The sequence below is a fragment of the Fukomys damarensis genome, unplaced genomic scaffold, assembly GCF_012274545.1.
Source record: "Fukomys damarensis isolate Sample0158 unplaced genomic scaffold, DMR_v1.0_HiC HiC_scaffold_7, whole genome shotgun sequence".
Classification (NCBI taxonomy): Eukaryota; Metazoa; Chordata; class Mammalia; order Rodentia; family Bathyergidae; genus Fukomys; species Fukomys damarensis.
The window spans coordinates 21,502,213-21,527,362 of NW_022900919.1; the positions used below are offsets into that span (position 1 = coordinate 21,502,213).

General features: G+C 39.3%; 1 protein-coding gene across 3 annotated transcripts in view; it reads left to right on the top strand.

Annotated features, from left to right (window-relative positions):
- Sh3gl3 (SH3 domain containing GRB2 like 3, endophilin A3) overlaps positions 1 to 25,150 on the top strand; it is an 88,596-nt gene that overhangs the window by 20,051 nt on the left and 43,395 nt on the right. For 2 of the 3 annotated variants that reach the window (XM_033761116.1, XM_033761115.1), the window contains one exon: positions 21,123 to 21,191. In XM_033761116.1, coding sequence (XP_033617007.1) covers positions 21,183 to 21,191 — 9 coding nt within the window. In that variant the 5' untranslated portion in view covers positions 21,123 to 21,182. Of the gene's footprint in view, positions 1 to 20,472; positions 20,567 to 21,122; positions 21,192 to 25,150 lie in introns of those variants that run through there. The other variant, XM_010621176.3, reaches the window with a different exon arrangement.

Below are 25,150 nucleotides of genomic sequence, written 5' to 3' on the forward strand. Positions count from 1 at the left end.
TTCATTTTACAGCCTGTGGAGGGTCTCTGATCGGTGTGGAGAGCGACATCATTTTGTGGGTGTTCTGGATGGATTGATCGTTGGCAGCACCATGGAGGAGAATTTGGGAGACTGAGGTAGGAGGCTCTCCACGTAGTTCTGGGATGAGATGATGGTGTTTGAATTGAGGGTATGTTTGTGGGCATGGAGAAAAGGAAAAAGAAGCAATATGTTTGGGATGTAAAAATGGACAGCAATTTGTGTGTGTGTGTGTGTGTGTGTGTGTAAACTAACATGCACATGTGTGCACTCTAGGAAGTTCAGTGGGTCCTTGGTGGCCCTAAAGGTCTTTATTACAAAATGTGAGTCAGTATTACTTCCTGAAAGCTTCAGCAAGTACATGCTGCTGACTTCCTGACTGTTTCTTTTTAATTGAATTTCTGTATTCTTTGTTGTTTTGTCATAAGTGATGCATCTTCTAAATTTCAAGGAGAAATCACATAGATTCATGCCTTTCAGTAGTATCTTTTAGGTAAGAGGACATATGTACACACATACTTGTGAATATGTGTGTATAATATACATTAACATTTTCTAAGGTCTAGGACAAGCTTTCGGATGCAGACTTTGTCAACTCTGTTAGTGGTGATTCTACTAATTAAGAAAAGAATAAGGCAGAGAAGGGGAATGATGCATTTATAAATTTTAGGTTTGAGATGTCTTTGGAGTATCCAAAGAAAATTTCCAGCAGGCAATTGAGTGTGGAAAAAAATTGAAATTTAAGAGAGATGTTTGGGCTGGGTTTATAGATTTCCAAGTTAGTAGCATATGTAGGTGGTCAGTACATCCATGGACATAAATAAAATCATCTTGGAGGATTACTATACTTAGGGTGAAGGATACAGAAGGCCAATGTTGTAACCTTGGTTGGAGAAAAAGGTAATGGAGGAGTGTCTGGGGAAGACAGGGATGAGGAGGGGCCAATAAAATGGTTTGTTTAAAAAAGAGAATGGTCAGTAGTGTCCAAATGCCTAAGAGAGGTCATCTAAATGGGGGCCCAAAACAGCCTCAAGGTATGGGAATTAGAAAGTCACCGATGAGAGCAGATCGTGAGGGGCAGCAGTAAGGGATAAGGTGGGCTGCAAGGATAGAAATTCAGCCATGGTGGGCTGCTGATCAGAGTTTGCTTTTCTCATGTGATGCAAGTACAGAGTTGGAGGCTGCCAGTGTATGTTTTGGCATCATCTTTGTTAAAATCTTTCTTCACGGCCTCAAGCTGCAGCCTCAGACATCATGTTTGTGCTCAAGGTGGGAAGGAGGGAGAAAGAATGGCACTTTTACATTAAGACACTAAAAGATTCCCAGAAGTCCTTGCACAGCTGGCTTCTGCTTAGGTCTCGTTGGCCACAATGAGACCGTGACACTTGTGGTTGGAACAAATGCTAGAAAGCAAGAACAGTTCTGGCATAGCATTGCATTGCCTGGGCCAGACATATTGTCACCTGGAACAAAGCCCTGCTTCCATCAGCAGGAAGAAGAGAGTGTTCCTTGAATGGGCAGCTGGCAGTATTGGCTTTGCATTAGTTGAGACATGAACAAACAGTAAGTGAGGAAATTGGGACAGTGTCTAGGGCTGCTTAAGAGGTTGGCTGAGGCAGGAGGATTGTAACTTTGAGCTCAAATTGGGCAATTTAGCAAAATGTAGACACTGTCTAAGAAAAAAAGAGGGGCTGGGGACATAGCTGAATGCAAAGGTCCTGAGTTTAATCCCCAGCATCACAGAAAACAACAACCAGAGAAACAGAAGTGTTTCTGACAAGTATGGACTAGAGAAGGTGGTGGACAGGATAGAGCTGGGGAAATGATGGGAGGTTACCCCTGAGACTGTGAAAGGCTTGAGTCCTGTCAGATCTGATCAGGGAGGCTGAGGATGCACAGAAGTGTCCACACTCTGGGGTGACACCCTGGGACACAGGACAGGAAAGGGCTGTGCTTTTCTCCCCTAAAGTGGCAGAGAGGGTTCTGGATTCCAGAGTCTTTCAGCTGCCTGAGAGTACATGCGAGGTTGAGGACCTGGAGATTTATTCCCTCACCACTCTCAGTGTTCAGTGTCTACACACATCCTTGTTTGCAGATTATTGCTTTCATCAGGCAGTGTGGTCTGGGCTCGCTCACTAGAATGTCCGTGTCCATGTGCAGTGTCGCTGGAGCACTGACGCTAATCTCCCTCCCAAGCTGGGACAGCCATTGCCACCTGCTGCACCCATCTGTCTTCCCTCTGGTTATGCAGTGCTTTTTAAAATCTCTGGTGGCACCAGCCTTCTTTCTGAGATCTTCTTCCAGAGATTCCCCTTAGTACTCGGGGTCCCAACCTTTCATCTTCCTTGATATTGAGGATGAAGCCCTTCCAGTGAGGCTGTGTCTGTGTCTGTGTCAGTCTCTGCCTCTCTCTCCTCATTGTCCCACTCTCTCTCCCCTCTCTCCCCTGCTCCTGCCCTCCCGTTGGTCTAGGTCAGTAGCCTCGGAACCTTTGCATCTGTCTATAGATTTTTTAAATTAAAAATTCACAGTTTCATTAACCTGCTTCTGAAGTTCCTAGGGGTTCCATACAGGCCACACAAAATTGACGAGGAGATGAAAAGCACTCAACTTTATAAAAAATAAATTACTTTTTTCTAGAAAGATGAGTCAAGTTTTAAAGATTAAAAAGTTAAAAATCAACTGTAAGTCCTAAAAACAAAACATTTAGGAAGAAATAGCCATGTGCAAGTCTTTCCCTCCAACTTGTCCTCAGCTTCATTAAATATTACCAAACAACAGAACTTGCAAGGAGGGATAGTGACCCACATTCAATCTTGGGAGCAGAGAGAAAACTAAAGTGTTTTTGTTATTGTTGTTGTTAAACAAATGCCAGAAAAGGTCTCATCTTGGGGTGGTTACAGGTAAATATGTACAATTTACTGTCACCTTTGTAAAAGAAATTGTGTGTATAGTTTAGAAAAAAAGTAGAATAGTCCAAGATTGATTATGTCAAGGAATAGGGGGACCTGACCTTTTAATTCATATAACTAAATTAAAAATTTAATGAGATTATAATTTTTATATTTTTCATTTTTTTCAACTTTATATCTTAAAAAATATCAGAGATCAAGGGCTTTTTTATACATTTTAAAATTTCAAATAAAGGTTGTTGCTTGTTTTTAAAAATTGAGGCATATTAATTATGCTAGAGCTGTCTCTAGACTGATATTTAATGATGAGCTTTAGGAGTAAAATATCCTCAGCTTCAACTTTCTATTTTTCAAGGCTTTAAAATTTTCCTAGGTCACACAGGATGACTTCAGAATAAAATATGTTTTTGTAGCCAAATTATTTCATGTGGCTCAAGACTCACCGTCATTCTACCACTTGATCTTTGAAACAGACCTAAAGAGCCACTCAACACAGCCCTTATTGGGTCTTTGCCTGCCTAGATTGGCAAAAAGTGTACGTGAGTGACACACACCAAAAGGAAGAAAGAGGAGAGAGACTCCTCCCAAAATCCCAAGGAGACCTTGAGTGCCTGCATGGGCCCATTATGGTCTGGGCCTGAGCACAGGTTGGTCTCAGGAACCCAGGTTCCAAGAAAGAGAGACATCTTCACAATTAAGTACACTTTCAACAACCTGCCTTACCCATGCAGGGTCTTCTACAAAGGTAGTTCTTTTCCACTAAGCTACATTCTCAGATGTTTTAAAGTTTTGTTTTGCAACAAGGTCTCAATAAGTTATCTGTGCGGGCTTCAAACTTGTGTTCCTCCTGCCTCAGTCTCTCAAGTAGGTGGGATTACAGGTGTGTGCCCCTGCACCCAGCAAAGAAAATCCTGAAAGACCATGTTTTGTTCTAAATGGAATCAAACACAAATACTACTTAAAATCAGACTATTCAGAAGGTCAACCTCAGAGAGGCCTGTACTGGATCACTGGTTTGGGATGTGTTGGCAAGCTTTGAAAGAAGCATATGTAAAGAGATTCATGAGACAGATACCAGACTCATCCATTAACCTTACATGAATACAGCCAACAAAAAATATAAATAGATGGGAACTTGCATCACAGCTGGAAACTGGAAAAAAAAAGTGGTATTCAACCTGAAGGAAGTTCTGCCCAATATTGGGCAAACTGCAGGAACACGTATGGGTGTCCCTTCTGAGAAAAAGCTAAGCTTTGCAAAATTCAAGAAGAGACCCAAGCCAGTTGTGGTGGCATATGACTATAAATAATTCTCAGCACTCTGGGAAGCTGAGGCAGAAGGATCACAAGTTCTAGCCCACCATGTGCAACTTAATGAGTTAGCAAGACCCTGTCTCAAAATTATAACAAAAAAAAATTTTTTTTAAAGGGGCAGTGATGTAGGTCTTTGAGAAAGCCCTGGGTTCAATCCCTGGTACCAGGTTATGGGGATGGGGTGAAAGATCCTATTAGTCCTGTGTAATAGTTCTTTATTTCTAGGTGTGGGAGCTGAGAAGGGTCAGCCTCTGTACAGACTGGGCACATTTCCTCCCATTGGAACCCCTTTTCCCAAAGGAGTTTGGTTCACAAATTAGAATCAGCTCCTTAGAATGAGTCAGGCAAGCCCACCTCTTTGTGTAATTGGCAGGAAATTCAGAAGAGGGTAGTCCAGCCAAGGAGCATGAGGTCAAGCTTCTTTCTACTTCCTATCTCTTGTTCTTTTGCTAGGGTATTTCCTTAACTCTGTATTCCTAATAAGCTAATTCTTACTTCAGCTCTGTTCATTCTGAGGTTCATTTTTTTTAAAGTTGAGTTTTCCCCTTATTCTGGTTGCTTCTTTTTCATAGTAGTGTGCTCTTGTTTTATGTATATAATAACTTCCTCAATTTAACTATTAATAAAAACTTAAAATCTTCCCTTCTAGACCTAGATTATTTCTCTTGCCTTTGAGTCATTCTAAAGTTTCCTCTTTTTCTCTCATGTATCTGCTTTCCTCAAATTTCTGTTATTCCTTGTTTTTATTCTGTGCCAATGAAAGGCCAGGTTTATCATTGCAGGTAGTTGGGGTAAGTATTGTCTGTTCACCTAACAGTCTTCTCTCCTTTTTGGAAGCACTTAACATAGGCATGGGTGTGGTGATCAGTAGGTTTGGTGGCTGAGGGACCAGACAGGTTCTATTATTACCCACATATTTCAGATAAGGAACCAGAGGCACAGAGACCTCCAGTAATTTTCTCAGAGTTACTTCTTGACTCAGCAGTGAAGCAGGGGTTGGAAGCAAGATGGTGAAATTGTGGAATTTGCCTTTCGGTATAGGGTAGGGGTGTGGGGGTGGGGAGTAGGGCATCACAGATCCTCCTTACTTTCCACAGAATTTGTTTTTAAGTAAGTACCTTTACCCAGGGCTTGCTCCTGTTCTTTTTATGTTTACTTAATTTAGTCTTGGGATTTCTCTGCATTAACTTGTGTCTTGGGAGCAGTTTTCTGCTGTGTGTATATTGGTCAGCTCTTTTCTCAGCTGTCTGATCCCATCTGCTATTTGCCTTCTCAGAATTTCTCACCATTTATGATCTGCTACTTGTGCCCTTTTTTCTGCTTTTTTATTCTTGTTATGAATATGTCCTATGTCTCTCTCTGTATACTCTCCACATTTGGTATGGCAGAGAGGAAGATGTCCCCATGTGAATTCCATCTTGATTCAATTCTTGGCAACATGTACTATATGCATTTTCACTAGTTACTAGTTGGGGGTAGGATTAATTAGTTTTTATCATGCTGCTCTAATGATTAAACTGGAAGTGGCATTTGCGGTGTACGGGACGTAGTCATAATGTAATGGCCCCCAAGCTTCTTCCTCTGTTGAATATAGATTATTGGAATTTATATAGTTTAGCTGTGACTTTGCTGAACAGGAGCTGCCAGATGTGGATTATCAGACATGAGCATTATTTCTGCTACTCAGAGAAGGATGGCATGAGATAGCTTTTCTTATTAAGCTTGCTTCTAGATGAATAAATCAGGAAAAATGCAATGTAAGTAAATATAAAAATCAATAAATTCAGGGTTTCTGGAAGGGATAGTTGAAAATTTTAAAATTGAAATAAAACCTGCATACAGAGAAGTGACAGACGCATCAGTGTACAACTTGATGTATTTTTAACAGAGTGATGTTTTCGTGTAACCTATGCAAGATGCAGGATGTCACTTCAGAAGCCTCCCTTATAGCCCCAGCCAAAGATGACCACCTCCTTGACTTGTGTCCCCACAGATTAGGCCTTCTCACTTTTTATTTTACTTGAGTAGAGTATTATAGTATGTTCTCTTTTATTTCTGTACTTTATATCATTAAACTCACACTGCACAACTGGCTTTTATTCAGTATCTGAAATTTACCCATGTTGTCATGTGTCCTAACATTGAATTACCATATAGTGTTGAATATTAGAAATAACCATACTCTATTTATTCATTTTATTGTTTTTTGTTTTTGGGTTTTTTTTTTTTTTTTTTTTTTTTTTTTTTTGGGTTTTTTTTTTTTTTTTTTTTTGGTACTGGGTATCGAACTCGGGTCCTTGTGCTTGCAAGGCAGGCACTGGAACCACTGAGCCAAATCCCCAGCCCAATTAATTTTATTGTTAATAGCATTTGAGTTACTTCCAGTTTTTGGCTATTATGAATAATGCTGCTTCATTATGAATTAAGGTGCACAAATATAGGAATAGAATTGCTTTGGTATGGACATTCAGCTTTAATAAACTCTGCCAAACTGTTTTCCAAAGTAGTTACACCAATGCATGCTTTATCACTAATATATTAACCTTTCAGTTGTTCCATTAATTCTTGTTATTTTAAAATAATTTTAGCCATTCTCATAGAAATATGGTGACATCTCTTTGTGGTTTAAATTGCATTTCCATGATAATAATAAGGTGAAAATATTTTCATATGTGTATAGCCATTTGGATATTGTCATAATGCATTTAGATTATGATAGCAACAAGATCATACCAGACTAGGTGGCTTAAAGCACAGACCTCTGTTTCTCATGGTTCTGGAGACTGTGGTGTCCAAGGTCATTGCAGTGGTAGGTTCAGTGTGTGGTGAGGAATGAATGCCTCATGGTTCAGAGATATCCATCTTCTCTGTGTCCGTCCATGCTGGAAGGGGCAAGAGAGCTCTCTGGAGTCTCTTTAATAAGGGCACAAACCCCATCTATGAGAACTCCACCCTCATGACCTAATCACCTCCACAGACCCACCTCCTACTTTCATTGAAGTTTGGGAATTTTGAGAGTACACAAACATTCTAGTCGTAAGAGATGTCTTCCTTTTGTGAAATTGTCTGTACAAGGTTTTTACTTGTTTTAGAAGATATTGAAGCCAGGGATAGTGGCACATGCCTATAGTACCTGCACTCTGGCAAGCTGAGGCGGGAGCATCAGAAGTTCAAACTGAGCCTGGACAGCTTAGGGAGACCCTGTTTTGAAATAAAAAAAGGGGATATAGCTCAGTGTGAAAGTTCTGGATTTAATTCCCATATCCTCCCACAAAATTGTGTTCTCTCTCTCTCTCTCTCTTGCTATTTTGGAACTATATCAGGTTATGTTATTTTTTAGAATCTTTGAAGCCTTATTCTTACATTTATTTTTCATATTCATGAGAAATTATTTTTGATGTATGATATAAGCTGGAAGTCCTAAATTATTTTTAAAAATAAAGGAATCTTGCAATCAGAATTTGAAAACTGGTGATTTAGAGCTATAATTTTCCCTTTATGAACAGCTTTAGTTACATCCCACAAGCTTAGATTTATCTATATAAGAATTTACTTATTTAAAAATATTTTAAAACTTTCATAGTGATTTCATCTTTGATTCAGGCTATTTAGATATGTTGTTTGGTTTCCAAATAGAGTATATGGAAGATTTTTAGATATTGATTCCTGTATTAATATCACATTGAGGGAGAGAGTATTCTCTGAATGATTTTAGTTTTTGAAATTTTTAGTTGTGTAGTTGGTTGTCAGGTATGTGTCACCATGGTTGGCTTAGATTTTTAAAAAATCTCTTTTATTCCTCTAGTAGCTTGATAGTTATACATCATTTTATGATTAATAAAAAATCCCTAAATATTAAGACATGCATTGTTTACATGGTGGGACTTTCATTTAATTAGTGCTTTATCAATTCCAAGTAATAGAATACCTATAACACTTTAACTCTACCTCGTGATGGCCACTGTCTTTATGTTTAAAAATTCTACATATATTTATAACCTCACAATATATCATTGTCACTTTGAGCTGTAAAAATTCATTTATGCTTATCTTTCTGCTGTTCTTCATCAGAAATTCTTTCTGAGTTTCTTTCCGTATGAGATGTTCATTTGAAGAACTACCTTTAGTGTTTCAGTGAGGAATTCTTTCAGTGCTTCTATATGAATATTTCTTTGTGCCTTCATTTATGAAAGAAATATTCACTGTGCATAGAATTTTAGTTTGGAAATTATTAATGATTTAAGGATATGATTTCATTATCTTGTAGCTTCCATGATTTGTGTTGCAACACAAGCAGCGAAACCTTTTGTTTCTTCTTTGAGTTCAGTGTGTATTTTTCCTTTGACTGCTTTTAAGTTTTTCTCTTTATCTTTAGTCTTTAGCAGTGTGACTCTGATATGTGTAGGTATGGTTTATCTGCTTGGAATTCAGAGAGAGCCTTCATTCTGTAGCTTGATTACTTTTTTCCATTTTAAATAATTCTTCCTTTTCTCTTCAAACATTACTTCTTTCTCATTCCTTACCCTTTAATCTAGAATTCCAAAAGATATTTGTTAATTTTTACTGTGCTCTATATGTTCATAATTCTGTTTTGTATTTTTATCCTTTCCCTTTATATTTCAATGTAGATACTTTCTACTGACAGCTTTCAATTCACATGTTGTCTTTATTTGCAGTATTTATTATTAAGTCCTTCTGTGGAATTCTTAATTTTATTTATTGAATTTATTTTTCATCTAGAATTTGTTTCCTCTCTTTTGATGCTTCCCAGGCTTTTTTTTTTTTGTTTTTTTTTTGTTTTTTTTTTTTTTAGTAGAAACATACATTGACATCTGTTTTCTTTAATACATTTATCATATTTTAAAGATATTTCTGATGTCAGTATTGGGCTTACGTGTGCATTTTCTTTCTGTTAGTTTCCCATTGTTTGGCTCATCCTCCTGGAATGCCGAATGACTTTTTACTTTGATAGCAGATGTGTGTGAAGAATTTAACCGTTCTTAGTGATGTATCTTTCTCCAAAGTTGATCTGTTTTGGCAGATAATTGGGGTAAAACCCAATGATGTTGATACTAATAGGGAATGAAATGATTCTGGGTTACATTTCATGCTTTCTGAGGTCAGCTCTCTTTTGAGTTTGGTGTGACTTCTAGATTTCAGTGAAGTCTTCAGGGTTGAGCTAAAATCCCAGTGTTTACCAAGCCACCTTCTTTTGCAAAAATCTCTGGTTAGATCTTTAGTGCTGTAGTAGCTAGTTTCTTGCCTATCTTGCCTTGTGTATGGGAAAGGAATTGTCAAAAGCCCGGAGAGGAAATTGAACATTGCTTGTCAGGTTTACTTCTTTATGTTTTCTTTTTTTGCAGAAATTTGACCTCATTTATATCCTGGTTTCCTTGGTTACAGTGCATTCTGACTTTCCTTTCACACAGTGTAGTGAGGCTGCTGCGTACTCTGGGCTGGAGTTTTCTGCTCAGTCACTGCACTGTGCTGCAAGAGAAAATTCTCCAAAGGAAGAAAACAGTTTACAAATATGACTCCCTGCAGTGTATTTTCTTTCCTCTTGATTTTGGCTCCTCAGGTCCTGGCTACCTTGGTTGCTCTCATGCCTTCAAAGATCTTTTTAAAATTCAAAATACAGGGCAGGGGATTTAGCTCAGTGGTTCTGCTGCCTGCCTTGCAAGCACAAGGTCCCGAGTTCATTCCCAAGTACCTCTTGCAGGTTTGTCTTCATGTTAGGCATCTCACATACTGAGTGAAGTCCAGCCTGTGCTACATCTAATGGGAATCTCTTGAACCTCCACCTATGTTGTTTTAGCATTTTAAAGCCTCTGAAAGTATGTTTTGTAAAGAGAGCTACTTAATTTTGTTTCCCCTATGCTTCCAAACTTACTTTCCCTTATTTACAGTGAGTGTTTTGAGCTGTTGTTTTGTGGCATATCTATTGCAAAATACTCTTATGGAATAATTTCTAAAATCCGATGGTTTATATTTTGCTTTTCTACATTTTCTCCTAGGTTCTAGCTTTCTTCCTGATTTGTTTTTTGCTTCATGGAAGGGAAAAAGGTGGAGAAGCCCAGATTTCTTTGAAAACAAATATTTGTACAAGAAAGTGTCCAGGGTCATGTCAGTATTTACCATTAAAAATGCATCACATCTAGGTGAAAAACATAAAGACAAAAGCTTCATGTTTCCCAACTAAGTTTCTTTTACACTCTGTCACTGCTGTGCTCTAATCTTTGAAAATGGTTTTATTGTCCTGCTTTTGACTCAGGGGGAGCTACCAGGGGACAGGTGTGGAACAAGGACTTTCTCTCTGACTGTAACACAGGCCTCATGAGACAGTCTCATCCTCAGCCTCAGTCCTCTTTTCCAGCAGGCAGGAGCACATGAGCCTCATCGATGAGCCACATGTTTGTGCTTTAGATTTGTACCTGTTGTCTAGTGAGCCCAAGTTTGATGCAGGCTAGGTGGTGGGGAAGCTGGTAGGTGAGTAGCCTGGGTTTGCTGCTGAGGATGCCAGGAGAGTTTTAGAGTGAAACTTTGACGCTGCCTAGAATCCCCGCCTGCATGTAGTCAGCCTCATGACCTGACGCTGCCTGGTTGTCTGGTCCTTTTCACTGGGGCAGTTACCTTTGCTGAATTGTTACGCTCTTTCCTTAGTGTATATTTTAGAGAGTCAAGGGTTGGTGCTCATTTCTCTAGGCGACAAACACCACTTCTCTTCCTGGTGAACTCTATTCACCCTGTGGGCTCTGGTTTGGAACTTGCTTGGCACCCTCTCATCCATGATCAGTTTCCTTCCCCCTGGTTTCTGGTGGCAAGTCCTGTGTCTCTCTCTTTTGGACCTGTGTTCATCTCCTGATGTTATGGCTGTTTGTTCACATTCTGGGGAACAGTGAGCACTTGCAATATAGAGTGATTGATATTTTTTCAGTAAACATGAATTTAATCTTTTTTTAGTACATGTTTGCAGTGTGGTGTAATGATTACATTCATTGTGGGGAGTTGGTACATGTACATAAGAGTGACTGATATTTGTCATATTTGTGTCTCTAGCATTCTGTACTGGCCCAGGGGGTTCACATTTGAACTTTGGAAATCATTTTCAAAATTAGATCGAATAACATTATATATACTTGAAACATTAAGTCTGGTTTTTTTTTTTCAATGTACTTAAGATTATACATTGATTATACATACGACGTTTCTTACATCCCACGGATTTTGATGTATAGTACTTTTATTTAAAAAATTTAAATTCAATTTTATAATCGTTTTTGTTTTAGTTTATTAATATGTGTGTGTAGTACATAATGTTTATTTTCCTTGTGGGAAGTTGGTGCATGTAAGTAACATGTCTTAATTCCTTTTTTCTAAATTCTCTGTTCTATTCTACTGATCCTCATGTCAGCTTTTATGCCAATACCATGCTGTTTTTATCACAGTAGTTTTTTAACATAACTTCACATCTGGGACTGTGATGTCTCCCACTTTGCTCTTTTTACCTAGGATTGCTTTTGCTGTTTTTAGTCTCTTCTGGTACCATGTGAATTTTAGGATTTTTTTTTTCCAGTTCTGTGAAGAATGCTCTTGGCATTTTGATTTGGATTGCGTTAAATCTGTATCTAAATTTTGGAAGTATGGCCATTTTTGACTATATAGATTCTGCCTCTCCAGGGATAGGAGACATCTTTCCATTTTCGGATGTCCTCTTCAGTTTCCTTTTTTTCACTCCTGTGAAAACACTCCTTTTTTTCAGACTTTTTATTGTAGAGTCTTTCACTTCCTTTGTTGATTTCTAACTTCATTGCACACTGATAGCATGCATGGTATAATTTCAGTTCTTTTACATTTCCTTAAAGCTGATTTATTGGCTAATATGTTGTTGTCTTAGTTAATTTTTTCATTGCTGAGGCAAAATACTTAATACCCATAGGTTAATAGAGGAAAGGTTTATTTTGGTTCACAGTCTGTAGAGGTCTCAGTCCATGGTTGGCTGGCTACAAGGCAGGGTAGCATGGAAGAGAGGCATCACAGAGAAGAAATAGTCCATGCCAGAGCAGGCAAGAGGCAGCAAGCAGCAAGCCTTCTAGACTTTTATCTCATCCAGAATGCAAGCCTATTGTTTGGTGCCACCTACACGCAACGGCCTTCCTGTTATTCACACCCAGAACTAAACTAAAGCAGCCAGTGGATTAATTTAGTCTTATACACCCTTAATTCATCATCATTCACCTTAGATTCAGCCACCTCTGAAAAGCCCTACCTATGAGCCCATGAGTCTTTGGGTCTAGATACAAATCTTAGATACAAGCGTCAACAGTGGTTATTTTGGAGAAAGTTCCATGTACTGCTGAAAGATTATATTCTATTGTTGTTGGGTGGAACACTCTGTAGATATCTATTAAGTCCATTTGTTTGAAGGATTTGCTCAACTCTGATATTTCTTTGTTGATTTTTTTTTTTTGGTCTGGTTGATCTATCTGTTTGTGATAGTGGGGTACTGAGGTCTGTACTATAATTGTGTTTATGTCTGTCTGATATTTTGTGTGCAGTAGAACTTGTTTTATGAAGTTGGATGCACCACTTTTTGGCACATATATGATAATTGTCATCTCTTTCTATTGGATTGCTCCCTTAAACCAATATGTAGTGACTTTCTTTGCCTATTTTTATCAGTTTTAGCTTGAAATCTACTTTGTATGAATATAAGATAACTGCACCTTCTTTTTTGAGCAGGTTTCTGTTGCATGTAATATTGTTTTCCATCCTTTGACTTTTAGTCTATGAATTTCTTTTTGAATTAAATGCATTTCTTGTATGCAGCATACTGTTTGATTTTATTTCTTGATCCATTCTGCCAGTCTGTCTTTTGGTTGGGGAATTGAGACTATTTATATTGAGAGTTATTACTGATTGGTATTAACTTATTGTCATTGCCTTATTTTCCTGTTGCTGATTCTCTGTCTTTCCCTTCTATTTAACATACCACCCTACCTGGTGTGTTCATTCTGTTAGACCTTTTGCCATTGTTAGCTTCCTTGTCTCTTTGTAGAATATCCTTGAGAGTTTTTTTGAGTGCTGGTTTTGTGGTCATTAATTTTTAAAGATGTTCTTTATCATGAAAGTGGTTTATTTCTCCATTGATTTTGATACAGTTTTGCAGCATATGTCAGCCTGGGTTGAAAAAAATTTTTTTTTAGGGATTGAAACACTTCACTCCAAGCTCTTCTGGCCTTTAAAGTTTGGGTTGAGAAATCTCTTGCAGTTCTGATGGGTTTTCCTTTATAAGTGAGCTGTTGTTTTTCTCTAACTGCCTTTAAGGCTCTGTTCTTGTGTTGGACTTTGACTGTGATGTGTTGTGGAAAGGTTATTTCTGATTGTGCCTATTTGGGGTTTTGTATGATTCACTTATTTGTATGTTAACTTTTTAACCTTATTTGGAAAGTTTTCTGCTATTATTTTAGTAAACAGGTTTTTAATGCCATTTGTGCTATTTTGTTTTTCACTAATTCCTATTAATTTTAGATTAATCTTCTTTGCATCATCCAGGAACTGTTGGATCCATTTTTCACGTTCTCTTGTTTTTAAGATGTCTCTCATCAATTGGTCACTGACAATAGCCCTGCCTTCTAATTCTAGGAAATTTTTTTTAATTGAGTTTATTGGTACATTTTAGGGATACAGTACTGTTACATTCATTATTGGGATCCTGTACCTTTATGTGACAGGTCTTGGTTCTCATTTTTTCCCCTTGTCCCTTCCCTCCCTTCACCCCCTTCTAGGGAATTTTTAATCTCCTGAATTCCTATTTGGAGCTGTTTTATGTTTTCTCAGCTGGTCATGCATGTTTTATGTAATTTTGTTTAACCCTTCCATCTTATTAGTGTCCTTTTTTTAGTCTTGCTTATGATTTTAACTGGCCCAATATCTTATTACTTATGTTTTCTGTGACCCTTCCAATTGCCTTATTGTGCTGTTTTGTTATCTCTTCTAACACCGTGTCAAATAATTTAGGTGTGAGGTTTTGATTTCCTCCCCTTGATGATCCAATGGGTTAGCTTTGGGGAGTTGGGAATTTTTGAAGGCATTTTGTGGGTTAACGTCTCAAGTTTCTATTTTTGTTTGTTTTGTGTTGAGGTTTGTGGGTTTATTGTAGTGACAAGTTTTGTTTCTACTATGGAGACCTCTTTAGTTAATGACTACTTTTCAGTGGTGTCCTCTGGGTGTGACTAACTTCTGGCTTTTGCCTCTGTCCTAGGATGTATCCAGGATATTTACCTGAGATTGGAAGTTGCAGCATGTTTGGCCCAGTACCCAGAACTCCCAGAATGGAGCACAGTATTATTAATGACCTCCAGGCCATCTAGATCCTGGCATCTTAAGAAAAATAATTGATTCTAACAGCTTTGATACTTTGGTTATAGTAATAAAATCAGCATCAATTATATTTTAAATATAAACTGAATATTGACAAATCCTAGGGAACAGCAGTGTACCATCGTTGCCCTCAGAAAAGAGATCTATAACTATATTATGAAAACCAAGAAAAACCAAATATCGACCTGACCTTTAGTAAATATCTACTAAATAACAGATTTACTTTTACTAACAGTAGCACAGTATTCATCTGCAGTAGCCTAAAGTTAGCTATTTATCTAGAAATTCATAAAGCTTAGTAGTTATACTACTAGTGGTGGAGGGGATGAGGAACTGGAGAATGAAAAAAAGCAAAAAAAAATTTTTTTTAGAGGCACTGGGGATCTAACTCAGGACTTTGCACTTGCAAGGCAGGCAGTGAAACCACTGAGTTAAGTCTCCAGCCCTGAAAAAAGCAAGATTTGAAAAATTAATTGATGGATATGAGAAGGATGAGAGAAAAGTAAGATAGTGTCTTTTTAGGGAGTAAAAGTAAATGGATAGTGATAGAGAATAGTCACTGAGAAGAATAAATAAGGAAAAGAAGAAGAAAGATAACAAAAACAGGAGGTAAAAGAAAGAAGAAAAAATAATCAGGAAGGGAAAAAGATAAAAGACAAAAAAGCCCAAAACCAAACAAATAAAAATGCCCAACCTAAAAAAAAGAAGAAAGAAGTAGGAGAAAAATCCCAAACCCTGAAAAAACCTGATAAATGAAAGATAAAAATAATACAAAATAAGAAAGTCAAAGAAAAAATTCCTGTGTTATTGAATGAGTGGTTTCTTTCCTTGCCCTGCTAGCTTGAGATCCAGACATGCTCTTTTGTGCTTAGCTTTAGGGCCTGGGGGGTCTTCGTGCCCTCCTTGCTCTAGAGGCCCCTTTGCCTGTTACCCCCAGACCCTGGTTACCATTCAAGCCTAGGTGTTTCATTGCTCCCGTTGTTAGATGTGGAAATTATGCTCTTGGTAGTTTTTTTTTTTTTTTTTTTTGGTTCCGGGGATTGAACTCGGATCCTTGTGCTTGCAAGGCAGGCCACCGAACCATTGAGCTAAATCCCTGGCCCTGGTCTGGGTAGATATAGTATTGTTATGACAATTAGTGGATTTCTCAGGCTTTTCTTAGCCACAATACCCTATTAATGGTTTGAGTTAGGAAAGTATTTCTTGTCTGATGTTATTACTATAGGCTTTATTTTAAATGATAGTTTTCTAGCACCTGTATGTTCATTTTATCTATTTATTTAAAATCTTTTTATATGTTTTAAGTGTGACACTTAGAAGCTATACATAGGTGGATTTTAAAAATCCACTCCATTAATTTATCTTTTAATCCACTGAATTCAGTGCATTTGTGTAATGATTACTGGTCTGTTTGGGCTTATTATTACTCTCTTATTTGGTGGTTTCTATTTACCATTCCTCATTGTTCCATCCATGTCCTTACACTGTTTTCCCACCAGTGTGCTGGCACAGATACTATGTTATGATTAGATAACACTATTGTGTATATTATCATTTTGTGTTTTTAGCAATTAGCAGTGATTATATAACAAAGTTGCTTCCTATGCATTATTTTATATCTTTTTTTTTTTTTCTTTTTTGAGACAGGATCTCACTATGTAGTTGAGACTGACCTGGAACTCACTACATAGCCCAGGCTGGTCTCAAACTCACAGAGATCCTGCCTCAGCCTCCCAAGTGCTGGGATTGCAGGCATGCACCACCACGCCCAGCCTTCTATGAATTATTTTAATAGTCTAGTATTTCTCAACTTCTTCTGAGCATAATTGAACTTTAGTGTGCTAAAAAAAAATCCCTGAACACCTTTCTTTCCCTCATTATTGCTTAACATTTTAGTTTTGCTTTTGTAGAAAATCAAATATTTTAGTTTTTGCTTGTTTTTAGCCAAAAGTTAAATTTGCCACCATAGTTTTTCAGTTTCCATTCTCACCATTGTTTCTTGTTGTCTACATTTTCCCTTAGTTCACTTTTATTTCCTTGATGTAGTACTTTCATATTAATTGAGTGTAATACTTTTGCTTTAGTGCTATAGTGGCCCAAATATGTCTTTATTTTGTTCTTTTTAAAGACAATTTAAGGAAACATAACAGTTCTAAAGTTTCCTATTCTTAGATCTTTATGAGGCCATCCCCCAATGTCTACTGGCACCTGCTGTTGCACAAAGATGTCTGCTGTCAATCTCTCTGTTGTGTTGAGTGTTCATGCCCAGGCATGACTATATTAAAAATTTTTATTCTTGAGATCTTGATGTGTCTGAGTGTGGCTTCATATTTGTCTTGCTTGATACCAGAATACATTCCCAAGCTGAATTCATAATTTCTTCAATGATAGAAAAAAAGCTGTTTACTCTTAAAATATCAATTATGCTATATTCTGTCCTTTTTATTACCTGAAATGCCTATCAGATATATCATTGAGGCTCTCATTTTCCATATAGATTAACTGATATTTCATTAAAACATAGAACTCTTTTTTTCATGGTAGTTTTTCTGTAGGTAGGCTCCTTATTAATTCTTTCCATTTTGCTGTTTCTTTTCTGATTGTGCCCCGCCTGGAGTTTATTCTATCAGTCTTTTTTATTGTCATGACTATTTATCTTTGTTTCTAAGATTCCTAGATTTTTGTGTCTTTTAAAATTTTCTCTTTTGTTAAACAGCTTGCTACTTATTAATAGAAGTTCCTTCACTTACCTATTTTGATAGTATCCTAAAGATACATGGAGAAGTCTTTGCATCATGTTTTATAAAGTTATTTTCATTAGGAGTAAATTCATGTATATTATGTGGTTTTGTTGGCTCTCTTTTTTGGTGTTATATTTTATTCATGTGCCTTAAAACCCAGATCTAGGATGAACTTTAATTTGGGGGAAGTGTCTTTTTGTCACTCTTAAACCCTGTGATCTGCCTGTCTAGTGGTTGTGGTCTCTTCTACCTGTCTCCCAAGCTGCAGCACAGAGTGGTGGTGTCTCTCCTAGGTAATACTGTGGGATCTGGATCTGTCCACAGAGCTGTGTGTTACTTGATGTATTACTGTTTTCCATTCCCTTTGGGCCTGCAGATTGCCAAATGTGATAGCACCAGACAGTGGTTTCCACCTGGAATTTCTTGCCAGTCTCATAGTCCTTCCCATCTTCTGTGCTTAGGCAAAGCTAGAGTTCAGACTGTTGTATGAGGGGCATTGTTTGCACCCAGCCCTCCCTCCCCACAACTTCACTCTCCCCTACCACATCATGTCCTTTGTATCTGAAAGTCCATGAAGATTTTGAGCATTGCTTATCTTTCTAGTTTTTTTTATATTTAATGTATTATTTCTATGTATTCAGAGCATAGAGTGCATCAGAATTGAATTTATATAGTCATCTTGATTAGAAATAGAAGCTTGAGTATTTACATTTAGTTTCCAGCTCCTAAAAGAAATATATCCCCGCCCTGAGGCCAAGGGGAACTGTGGGAATCACACCTGTCCTTTTCATCTTTATATTCTAGTACTGTCATGGTGCCTTCCATGTTGTAGGTGCACAACAAGTGATATTTGTTGAATAATGAAGTATCAAATTTAGTAAATGGCATCCATATCTAGGGTCATACATGTATTTTTACTTAGTGTCTCAAATTACCAAATGTGACTGGGGAATTGAGGAAAAGTAAAAGGATGATCATGACTCTTACCAAGACTGCCGTTGAAAATGAACCCACATATTATTTTTTTCCCAAATAAGAGAGCAATATTGACCTCTCTCATTTCCAGGTTTTGCTGTTGCTGTTGTTGTTGTTGGTGGTGGTATTATGCATGTTACTACGAATTAAACCCATGAATGCTCTACCACTGAACTCCACTCTCAGTTCTTTTTATTTGTTTGTTTGCTTGCTTGCTTGCTCATTTGTTTATATTTTGAGACAGGATCTCATGAAGTTGTCCATGGTGGTCTCAGACTTGCAATCCTCCTGCCTTCAGCCTCCTGAGAACCTGGAATTACACATGTGCACCAGCGCGCTCAGCTCATTTTTCTTCTTAAAAGTAGAATCCCCCTCTCCATGAGGCACTCTGTCTTTTGGAAATAGAACAAGAGCAACCTGAACAAATTAGACCTGATTCAGATTATGGGCTTAACTCTCAGTTCTCAGAGATTTTCAAGGGAATATTTTAAACCAGTGATCTGTGCGTGAGTTTCTGTGGTTGCATCAGCTACAGGAAATTATAGGCAACTAAAATCCTTTACTGTGTTTCCTGTTGTGTGGATGAACCATTTGGGGTAGGTGTGCTGGGAGGGTCAGCTGGTGTGGCCAATCTGGGCTTCACTCACTCACCTGTTGGCCGTCAGCAGCCAGCTAGTGGGGCTTGATGATTGTATGCTTATCTCTCTCATTCTCTCATTTTCCAACAAGCCAGCCTAGGCTGGTTCACATGGTACTGGTTACAGTGGCCCACAGAGAGTGAGCAGAAATATCCAGCAAGGCTCCTACTAGGTACAAAGTGTCTATGAAGTCCCAACTTGGGACTCACACAGTGTGGCCTCCCCTCTACTCTTGGCCAAAGCAAGTCAAGGCTGTGGTAATGGGGGGACTCTGGTGTTGGCTGTTTCTGCAGTCTACTGTGGCAACAAAGTGTGGTGTGGTGGAATGATGGTGGAACCTCCATTACGGTCTCTGAGTTTGCCCTCCAGAGTCAGGAACCAATATTTTGGCTGGCTTCACCACTGAACATCAATGACAGAGATGTTCACTACACTGCCTGGCATGTGGCCACGGGATTCTTGATTGTTCCTGCTTAGGTCGCACCCATGTCATGGCATGAGGATAGTTCTCTCTGATGCTATTCCCAGCCTGGAAAGTAAGAATTCTCATCAGGTGTATAAGTCAGCATGACTTGAGGACAAACCACCCTGGAATTTAGTGGCTTAATGCAACACCCTTTCTTGCCCTTCTGTTTCCGCAGGACAGCAGCGAGGGCTGGCCCTGTCCTGCTCTTTTATTCAATTGTGTCAGGCACTGGTCAGCAAGGTGTCCGCCTCAGGATCACCCAGTGTGGACAGGAAGCTGGATGCTTCTCTGCCTAGCAGACTGGTCAGGGCTCATGGGAGCAGGTGGAGTTGCATGCGGTTCCCATGGGATCAAACCAAGTCATCGAGCCCAGCCCCACTTCCCCGGGTTGGGAGTAGACAGCAGGGAGCATGGAGGGTTCCCGGCAGCTGTAATCTTTCCTATCTGCTCCCTTCAAGAAATTTCGTATCATTCCTCAACTTCAAAGGAAACACTATCCCCATTTATACCCCTATTAAATATTAATACTGTGTGTGCAGTGGTAGTAGTGTGAACAGTAGGAGAAAGCACACTTGCACTGAAAACAACCCAGGGTCCTGTCAGCATTCATCGATGGGATCTGCTTCACTACCAATTTATGTGTTCATAGCAATACTGGAAAGACATACATTCTGTGGATCTACTACCTAAGACAACAATAATGTGTTTTTTTCTTCCAGTCCATTCTCCTTGTTTGCTAACCCGACCTGGCCAAGCCTGGAGTTGCTTTTCTGAAGGGTCCTCTGTGTTCCGTGAGAGTTTTGGGGGCTTTTCGGGCACACGCTTCACCTTGGCATTGTATGGTCTGGCCTCTGCCTATCTTTTGGGTTGTATTTCTTCGTTTCTCTCTTGAGCACTAATCTCTACAGTTAAATAAAACACTTTGCTGTTGCTGGGGCACATTGTCCAAAGTCAGCACCAGTGGTTCTTAATTCTAGTGCGTGCGTGCGTGCGTGCGTGTGCGCGGCGCACACTACTGGCGTCTAATGGGCAGACGCCAGGGAGACTGCGCACATCTGACGGCCGGCAGCTCCACTGCACCGAATTATCTGGCTGGGCTTCCGCAGTGTACAGGCTGAGAAGGTGCGCCCTGATCATATTTGCTCTTTTCTTCCCCGTTGCTACCTCTTCCTAGAAGGCCTTTCCTTTAGTGCTTGGCATTGAAAAGCCCCATCCGTAAAAAGCCAGCTCCGTTGCCAGGTGTTCCGGAAACAAGTCCCGGATAGCCCAGCACTCTGTGTCGCCTACCCCTGAGCACAGGCAGGCAGTGTGGGGTCCAGCATTACTCCTTGTCGTTGTTCTTACTGCGCCTCCCGTGGAGGCTGCTTGAGTGTCAGTGTATTAACTCTTGCTCTGGACCATGTGCTCCTGTGTGGCAGGATCCCCTTATCTTTGTTCTTGAGCACCTACCCCGTGTTTGCACACAGCGGGAGCATAATAAATAAAGGTCGATTGAGAGAAACGTCTATCTCCCTAGGTCCTTAGGTATGATTACTCCTAACAACAATTTTCTTAATGGATTTTGAAAACAATCCAGTAAGTGAAATCCAGGATTTTGTTTTTGACAACTTCGGTTAAAAAAAAAAAAAAAAAGAACTCATTGTACAATGCAGTTAATTATTTGTGCTTATTTCTGCAGCTGTTTAGTGAAAAGATAAGTGGTGCTGAGGGAACGAAGCTAGATGACGAATTTCTGGACATGGAAAGGGTAAGAGAACATTTTAACATGTAAATAAAATTAGACATTATCTTTTTTTAGTTTTTTTTTTTAATTAGCATGTGTTTGCGATACCTAATAATTACATTCATCTTGGGGATTCGGCACCTATACATATTGCACCTTCGAAGTTGTCCTTTGTCGTGGTGCTGTAACAATGTCAGTGCAAAGCGACAGTGCTTAAATATGGGCTTGGATCATGCAACCCAGCGGGCAGCGTCTCTGCTGACTCTCTGGTTGAACCCGGTCCAGGGCAGGGGGCTTGAGGAAGGAAATGGGATGTGGCTGACGGGTGCCCTCTAGTGGCCAGAAGTCACATGCTCAAAAGATGGGCCTCTTGGTTCCTGGTAGGCCGCAGTAATTGTGGTTATCTACCATGGAGAGTCAAAAGTGTGTTTCTGGGACAAGAACTTTCGGATCTGTAACAGCTGACTTAGTGTGTGCAAGGCGCAGTCTCTGGTCCTGCACAGCGAGAGTAGCTTTGTCCTGGTTTTGCCGTCAGAGAAAGCAGTGTGAGCTTGTGTCTGTCCTTCCCCAGCTGGGGAGCATGAGGGCCTCACACGGCTCAGAGCATCAATGTATTGGGAACAACCAGGACGTCGTGACCACCTCTGCACAGGAACGAGTGTGCCATACCCCAGGGGAAGACTGTAGAGTCCCTGCCCCTTACGGAGTTTCCTGGGCACCAAGCAGCCAGCGTCGGGGGCGGAGCAGGGCCGCCAGAATTTACCAGCCTGCTCAGCTTCCATCCCCTTTCTTAGATCTCTTTATCTTTTCAGTTTTTTATTTTTATTTATTATTTCTTTGTAGTACTAGGGATTGAACCGAGGGCCTTCACACTGAGCTCTACTCCCAGCCTTCATTAATTTTTATTTCAAGACAGGGTCTCACTAAGTGATGACATTGTCCATGCTGGACTCACACTTGCTATCCTCCTGCCTCAGCCTCCCAGAGTGCTGGAATGACAGGTGCCTGGCATTGTTGTGGACTTTCTAAAGGAGGCCTGCTTCTGGTAATGAGACTCCCCAGAGGAGAGGAGGAGGCGGGAGCATGAGGCTGGGGTGTGGCAGGTTGGGTAGGGGGCAGCTGGTGCTGGGGACGAAGTCCAGCCCTGGGCTGTGGACTGGAGAGCTCTGTTTTCAGGGCCCTGGGAGTGCTTGCTTTTCCAGAGGGGCGGTATTAAGTTTTCAGAAATGTGACTGCCTTAGAAAAAAAAGATAATTGTTTTTACTTAGAAAATTTAATTTTTGCAAATTGAAAATCATGGAAAGATTTTCACATCATTGACATATCTGGAATTACTTTGAGACTTTGTTTAATATACAGAGATAGTAGGTGTAGCACTGTCACCCACAAAATGATTCAGTCATAATATGAAATTTGAAGTTGTCTTTCAAGAGTTACAGCTTTGGTTGACAGACTGAGGCCTCTCTTGTTTACCTCCTTTCCCCCAAAAAAATTCCAGAAGTGACAGAAGAAATATAAAAATAAAATATATTACCTGTTTTATTGCACCAGTGAAAAGCATGGAAATATATAACATATGACCAGAAGTTTTAAGAACTTTTTGGAAGTGATCATGTTAGTATCAGACTCACTCAAAACATGACTCAGAAATGACTAATGGAAAAAATGTCCTATAACAAATGCCAACCATAAAATATAGGGGAACAATAGTAACATCAAGGTAATTTGATACAAAAAAGCACTGAATAAAAAAAGAGCTTTCCTTAAAAAAATTATAAGATGGAATCAGTATAGCTTGTCAGGAAATGATAAACATTAGAAACTATTTTGCACTACAGGCAAGTAAAAGCTGTCAGGAATACCTGGAGCACTGACAAAAATCAGAATAAAAGACTTTACATACCTCTGTCATGAAATAACAGATTAAACAATTATCAATAGGCTCTTGGGAGATTTGGTTAAATTTGGTTAATAACTTTGATTATAAACTGATACTGCATTCCCCAAATGGAAAATTCACATTCTTTTCAAATTTTGTAACAGGGGCTGGGTCAGGGCAGAGGAAGTGGGGAATAGGATTTTGTGCACCTTGGGAGTAGGGTGACCACATTAAATGGAGTTCTAGATTCAGGACACTAGCACACAGGCTTGATGAAAATACTTTTACCTCTCTTTTTTCCTGTGTTTCCCAGTGGTTTGCCAAGATCTTTACATCATATTTGTTAGCCTCAACACACACACACAAACATGCATATGCAATAGTCCCCTTTATTCTAGTAGGAAGTTTGGAGTTTTTTCTGTTTTTAATCTACCTGAGTTATTCTTTCTTTGTGCCCGTGTTTGCCAGTATGTATAACAGGCATGCTGTAAGATCGGAAAGGGTTTGTTTCCGGATTTTTTTCTAGTACTGGGGATTGAACCCAGGGACTTCATATTGAACTACATCCCCAGCTTTGAAAAAAACAATTGTTTTTTTTAGACAAGGTCTTGCTAAGTTGCTCAGGTTGGGCTCAAACTTGAGATCCTCCTGACTCAGCCTTCCAGAGTGTTGAGATTACAGTGCATCACCATGCCTGGCTTTATATCCAATTTTGATGCTTGGTCTAGAGTGGAAGCAGCTTGGTGTGTGCCTGTTAGGGCCTCTGAGGCAGGAACATAGTTTTGGTGATTTGTTTCCCAGCACTTTTTTTCCCAAACAGTGTAGAAGGATCTAAGGTGGAAACTCTTTCCCTCTGATTGCTGTCATTGTCCTTTTTGGAAGGTGCTACCAGGGATGGGAATGCATGTTTGTTTGTTTGTTTTTTGTACCGGAGATCGAACTTGGGACCTTGCACTTGCAGGGCAGGCGGTGGAACCACTGAGCTAAATCCCTGGCCCTGGGGGTGGGAATGTAGCTCAGCAGTGTCATGCTTCCCTGGAAGGTGCAAGGTCCTGAGTTCGATTCAAAAGATGCATCTAATTCAGTGGCACCGTGCATGGCTAGAAGGGGCTTCCCATCCACACAGCATTGGCTACATCAAAGGGAACATCCTAGGCTGTTTTAATTAATATTTAATTTATTAAAATTAAAAACCTAGTTTTCTTGAACTTTAAGCAGAATTTATGAATCTTATGTACAAGTAATAGAGCTTTGATGTAAAACAATAATTTTTCATCTTCATTTCAAGTTCCATCAACTCCTAAGTTTGACAGATCCATCCTTAAATATTACCAGTTACTTGTTGACCAAATGTTAGAGGCTTTAACTGTGTTCACTAACTAAGGCAATGTATAGGGTTACCTCAAACTTCCTCTCAAATCTGAAACAGAATTTCCCAAGCACTTACATTTCTTGTAACTCTTGTAAACATTGAAGTGAAAAATTCTTACACATTTCACAAAGGACCTTCATACACAGCTGAACACTCTGGAGAGAACTCAAAAGTTTAGAACTTGTTATGAGGCCAGATGCGTGGACACACACACACGTACACCCTTGCACACACTCTTGCACACACAGCACTCAAGTATCAGCAGTAGGTTTGAGTCATTTCTGACTGTTTCTGTATTGTTTTTTTAAGTTTCCCTAAAGCTCTAAATTAGGCATTCAGATCAGGGGACAATTTTTTTTCATTTATTTGTCATTTGAAAACTTAAGAACCTTACTAGAGCACAGTTTTAAAGGTAAAAAGTAAACTTTTGTTTTCATTACAAATCAGCCCACAGCTTGCTGTCTCCCTTGGCAATGTGCCACAGACATCTTCCCAGTGCATATAGACCTTCCTTATATATTTATCTGTTCTCACGACTGAAGAATATGTCTGTACGTGGCTATTTCACAATTTATCCAATTGCCTCCTATTGGTTACACGCTTAGTGTTTTTTTAAATTTAAATTTAAATATTTTTGGTACTGGGAATCAAACTCAGGACCTTGCACCACTGAGCTACATCCCCAGCCATTCTCGGTGGTTTTTGATTCTTAACACCATGCAGAATATATAG